Source organism: Gossypium hirsutum, chromosome D13 (assembly GCF_007990345.1).
Source record: "Gossypium hirsutum isolate 1008001.06 chromosome D13, Gossypium_hirsutum_v2.1, whole genome shotgun sequence".
Lineage (NCBI taxonomy): Eukaryota > Viridiplantae > Streptophyta > Magnoliopsida > Malvales > Malvaceae > Gossypium > Gossypium hirsutum.
In genome coordinates this window covers 48,807,213-48,813,195 of record NC_053449.1, presented here as the reverse complement: position 1 = coordinate 48,813,195, position 5,983 = coordinate 48,807,213, and the positions used below count along the sequence as shown (strand labels likewise).

General features: G+C 33.5%; 1 protein-coding gene across 1 annotated transcript; it reads left to right on the top strand.

The window, feature by feature from the left end:
* Nucleotides 1-2,706: 2,706 nt before the first annotated feature.
* LOC107919273 (uncharacterized) lies at nt 2,707-5,214 on the top strand. Its single transcript, XM_041108641.1, has 2 exons — nt 2,707-2,973; nt 4,675-5,214. Exons 1-2 carry the CDS (start codon nt 2,707-2,709, stop codon nt 5,212-5,214), a joined length of 807 nt encoding a protein of 268 aa, XP_040964575.1.
* Nucleotides 5,215-5,983: the final 769 nt, after the last annotated feature.

The following is a 5,983-nucleotide window of genomic DNA, read 5'->3' as shown; positions in this document are numbered from 1 at the left end:
TATTATTTTGATTTCTTATTAATACTTTCGAATTCATTATACACTATTAGTTGGAACTTGCTATGCATATTTATTTAATTTCGTTTTTTTTATGTTCAAATTTTATTTAAACTCTATTTTTTTGATGTTTTATTATAATTATTGTATCATTTTTAAAATTGTTTTATCATATTTAAATTCGTCTTCAAAAAAAAGCTTTTAAACAAATTAATTCTTATTTTAATCTATTATTTTTAACATCATTTTGATATTTAGCTTAATATTGTTTTCAAACTTTTTATTAGCACAATTTTTTTAGAAAATAATACACAAATTCTTTCAAATTATTATTTCAAAAATATTTTAAGTTCATTAAAAATTATTTCAAAATTTCTATTGTATACTCTATTTTCAAATTTAATATTATAATTGGTTCCATTGTTTTTAATATATCTATTAGCTACTTTATTTCTTTAAATAATGTATTTTAGAATAACTTAAATCTTATTTTCATTACAAAATTATATTATTCTTTTGTATATATATAATTCATATGCAAATATTTTTAGTATCCATATATATGTACACAAAAACATAGTATTAACTTTGAACTTTTTTTTAGTTTTTAACATAAATATTTTGTCGTTTAAACATTATTTATTTTATTTGATTTATTGGTTGTTTATTTATTAATATTTAAGTTTGTATGATGTGGTTAAATTCAATGTTGGTATTAGCATAACACTTAATTGTTTTAGTTTAAATTTAGATTATATTTCTTTTTTTACATTATATGTATTGTTATCCAATCATGTTCCTTTTGCGAAAATTGCATTCCATTAAAACATTATAATCGTTTTATTTCAAAACTCCTAAAAAAGGGCTTGGTGTTCATAAGTTCTCGAGAGAATTGTGCCCTAACTTACTGAGCTTCAATTCTTCTCGATGAATTTATATCATCAAGTGTTCATTTTATTAAAACAATACGATTGTTAAAATAAATTTCTTAAGATTACAAAATGTTGGATCCTAACTTACTGCATGTGGCATTTTGTTGTCTCGATTTTAAAATAAAGGTGATATTTGAGGTTTAAGAATTTTGAGAAATTGAACCCTAACGTACTGGATTCTGATTTCTCGATTGACTTAAACAATCAAGTAATCTTCTTAAACACATGTTTTTCTTAAAGGAACACATTTAATTTCGAAGATTGAATTGTAACACCCTAACTCACTGAGTGTGATAATTTATTTCTTCGAAACAAATACGTCTTATCATTCAATCTAGTTTATTCAAGTTTTCTCATCAAGGATCTTATTTTAAAATCTTTTCAAAATTTCGACACTAAGGCATTAAACAATCAATTTGGTACCAATTTCGGGCGTTACGAGGGTGCTAACCCTTCCTCGTGCGTAACCGACTCCCGAACCTATTTTCTCAAAATTCACAAACCTAATATTGTTTTCAAGGTGATCCGATCACACCTCAGTAAAAGATCGGTGGCAACTCCCATTTTCATTTTTAAAGTTGATCCCCGTTTTTTTCTTTTTTTTAAAAAAAAAAATGGTTTCGACAGCTTGGCGACTCCGCTGGGGATCTTTAGAGAGTCAGGCCATAAAATTGATTGTTTTGTCTTATTGTCGAAAATTAAAATTGGGTTTTAAAAAAATTTTACGATCTTCTCTTTGCATTTATTGGTATGATCATTGTAAATTGCACTTTTATACCTTGGCATCATATTGCATAAAGACTGTTTAGTCTTACCCTCTTAAGTGGGAGTGAGAAGCTACTTGTTCGTGAGGTTTTCACCTTCGTGCAGGATAGTGGATCACTTTCGGAATACATCCATACCTATGTCTTCGTGAGATTTTCATCTCCGTGCAGCCATAGGGAAATGTATTCCCCTAAACCGAACTCGGTCTGTATGAGCCTATAATGGGTGAAAACCGAGGAATCTACTGGTTTAGGTACCTTAACTTTAGAACCAAACTCCATATAGTGGACTTAGGAGCTCAACCTGGTTAGAATTATTCCAACCTCTAGTGATTGACCAGATAGGTGTTTGTGTTTCTTATACTTGCTTTGAATTTTGTTTTTGTTGTACTGACTTGTATTTTGTTGATGTTTTTGCATGTCACTGCATATTTGAAAGAGTGTCGATTCAAGTTCAGTTACTAAATTAGAAAATTGTCATGGAAAATGAATTTCTTGATAAAGTGGAAGACAATGCCATTGTCCGTATATGGTCAGAGAAAGGAGACAGTTTAGCTAAGGGATATGTGTCAGAGCTGTGGGACTACACTCGTATTAGTGTGATGCAGAATAACCTTCAAGAGTTAAGGGAGATATGGGATCGGTGGAATAATGAGACAAAGCAGTTGTTCTACTCTAATTATAGGGACTTGCCGTAACTATTTGACATTAAGGTAGATGAACATTTGTTCCGAGCCTTTACTCAATATTGGAATCCTACATATAGCTGTTTTACTTTTGGGGAACGTAGATTTGGTGCCTACAGTGGAGGAATATACAACTTTACTGCATTGCCCAAGTCTTCAGGTTGATAAAGCGTATTCCAGAGCGCATATGTTCCAGCATTTTAGAAGAAATTATTGAATATTACGGGAATGAGTGAGCAATGGATCACGTCCAGGATCAAGTAGAAGGGTAAGTGTAAATGTATCCCATGGAGGAATTTGCGAGATTTGGTTCTAGCACATCCAGATATGAAAAAGAAAGTGGATGTGTTTGCTTTGAGTATTTACGGGCTGGTGATCTTCCCTAGAGCACTGGGGCATGTTGATGAGGCGGTTGCAGATCTTTTTGACCGACTGGATAAAGTGGTTACGCCTGTTCCTACGATTTTGGCTGAAACGTTTAGATCTTTGAACGCATGCAGGCGAGCTGGCGAGGGCAGATTTATTGGTTGTGTGCAGTTGTTACTAGCCTGGTTTCATAGTCATTTCTGGAAGGTCGACAAGATTTCTTACCGGGTTTACTCTGAACATTACTCTCCATTAAAAGAGATAGTGGCTATGCCAAGAAGGGACAACATATCAGAAGAAAATTGGACGACAATTCTCCAAAATCTTCAAGAGGAAGATGTTGAGTGGAGAGCTCCTTGGCTGATTCCTGACAGAATTCTGTATAAATGCGGGAGCTTTGTGTTAGAGTATGCCCAAAGATCAATCATGAGATGGTTGTAATAACATACTTGATTTATCATGTTTATTAATATAAGGCGTTACCATTATTATTTCAGTTTCTTTTCTGTGTATATAAATAAACTGTTTTATAATAATATCCTAAGAATAATATGATTATTCTTAAAAGTTCCTTAGTCAAGTATTATTGTTGGATAGGACAACGATAATGCATTAAGACTAACATCTAGTTGATTGATGATAAAGAGTTGTCATTGATATGGAATGTCAGAATCATTACATGAATATGTGTGTTAGAGAACAACATATTGGACTGACCCGTTATGAGTATGTTTCTTGGATTATTATGTAATTGTCACGACATTACTCATAATGATTAATACTTATATCATCCTCAGACTTGAGATCATCATAATCCCAACATCGTGAGTTGTATATTTTGATACAGTCAAACGTACACCGTAACTGGTTGTTCTATAAAGACTGATGTTGGATATACCACAATCTATGTAGAGAGATATGGTTGGTCGATATAGGATAAGTCCCTCCTACATAATGGGAGTAATATCTTAGGCCACTTGATTAAGTGAGACTAGAAATGCATGGCCATGCTCAAATAAGTTGATATTAGATGTTATACTTATTTGTATATCGTAGTCTGCTTAAGATATCAAGGAACATGGAATGGACAATGCAAGTGTGACTATTCCATGACTTGTGTCCAATCCAGAGATAAAGGACTTAAGGATTATTGCATAAAAGGTTAATCATAAAAAGGTTATGTCGAATCATGATCTCTTGTGACTTAGGTAGCAATGATGCATTGCTAGATGCCACTCATTGTTCGTAGCATTAGAATTGTTCTAGTGTTACTGCTAAAGTTACAAGAACCTACAGGGTCACACCTATAGTTGAAATGAACGGAATAAACCATAGTTGGTATTGTTTTTGGGGTCGCTTGAATTAAATTAATTATAGAATTAATTTAATTCGGTAATCAAATTTCCAACACATTATGTACAAGGTTGTTGTACGTATAGTGAGGACATGAATTTGGTTAGCATAAGAATTCAAATAAATATATGGTTTACCGAACTTATATTATAATTAATGTAATTATAATTTTCAGATTAAAATATTATTATATTTATTTAATTCTCAAAAAAAACCTTAAAACAAAAGGATATATATAATCCCGTTTTTCTTTGTTTGAGTCTAGCAGCCTTCAAACAAAAATAACTCTCAAAACTATTTTGGGGATTCCTTTCGTTCGTAGTCAACTGGGTGGATTACGTAGAGGCCAGAATCACGATAGATGGCGGTTTGATTCGACAGCAGATCAGACTACTCGTTGTTGAGGTGTTGCTGTCTACTCTGAATAAACATTAGGTAATTTCGCAACCTCTTTCACCTCGATTCGTTCCTCACACATGGATCCCTGGTTAGGAACGCTGGATTTTTATTTTTCGCTGCGCCATAGGGGTACCGGCAATCCAACACTTTGATTGGGTTCCGTTGCTTGGAATTTAGGGAGCCGTTGGATATGCACCTTTGCTTGTACTGAGACAATATGGTTCAAGACAGTTTGTGCCGGCAACGCATGGTTTAGCTAAGTGTGAGTTCTTGTATCGAGGAGATAATTACAAGAAGAAGGTAAACGAAATTTCTGAAGCATGGAATCAGCCTCATAAGATGAAAAGGTTATCTGTGGGCTCAATGACGAGTCCTAAGTATAGTGAGTGGCGAAGCAAGAGAGTTAATGATAATATTCCGGAGTTAAACTCAGAGGGTGTTCGACCAATGGAAGAGTACTTACAAGTGATCCCATCAGAGTTGGAAATTATAAAGCAAGATTTCAAAAAAAAGAATTCAGAGCTTGAAAAGAAGATAGAACGATTGGAAGAGGAAAAGATGCATTTAAGGTTAGATGCTGACGTTCAAAAATTAGAGGATGAAAAATTAAGAAATGGGAAGAATAAAGTAGAGGGGGACCTAGATAGTCTAAAGACGGATTACAAGAAGTTACGACTATCAATGAGAACTGCTGGGCTGGGAAAGACGGCAGAGTAGTGGCGACAGGAGATCCAGGAAGAAAAAAGCAAAGCTGATCGGTGGGAAAAAAAAGTTTCAAGAAACACAAGTACAGAAAGAGACTCTAGCACGACAGATGTTAGAAACTCAAAACCATCAAGCAGAACTGAAAAATAGAATAGCAGAACTCGAGAGGTCACTTGCGTCGTATAGAAGTCATAATTCTGTGGTAGAATTAAAGGCAAGTTTGTGCAAGATTGAAGAAATGAAAAAGAGGATGGAAGAATTGGAGTACGCATTACAAGGCTTTGGACAACGGATTGAATTTTTGGAGGGAAATGAAAAGAGTTGGAGGGAACAACTTTATCACTCGCAGAATCAAATTCAGAATAGAGATTACATTATGGCAGGGTCATATCTCAAATTCGGTAAGTAGCAAGTCATTTACAAACAATGGCAATTCAGGCTGACGTTTTAAGCACAAAGTATAAGCTGGAATCAGATCGGGGTCAGGAGTTAGCTTCTTTGTTAAAGGAAGTTAAAACTTTGAGCATTAAGGCAAAGCCATATTTGTAATCCATTTTATGTAAAGAATTTTGTTTATCAATAAAGTTTTCTAAAAGAAATTGGATTAGAATCGACACCTTTTTTGCATTCATTCCATACATTTGCATTACATGACATCATATGCATTTAAGATTATTAAAAAGTGTTTTAATTGGTTAAAATTATGCCTCAGTTAACCTAGACACCAACAAAAACTCATCAACCAAGCACCGCTATAATACCCGTGCAAAGTTAAAAATTA

Excerpts from the sequence above, each read along its gene's own strand:
- LOC107919273 (XM_041108641.1), top strand. The coding sequence starts at position 2,707 with ATGAAAAAGAAAGTGGATGTGTTTGCTTTGAGTATTTACGGGCTGGTG. Across the intron at positions 2,974-4,674 it reads TCGACAAGATTTCTTACCGG|GGAGCCGTTGGATATGCACC; the intron begins GTTTACTCTGAA and ends CTTGGAATTTAG.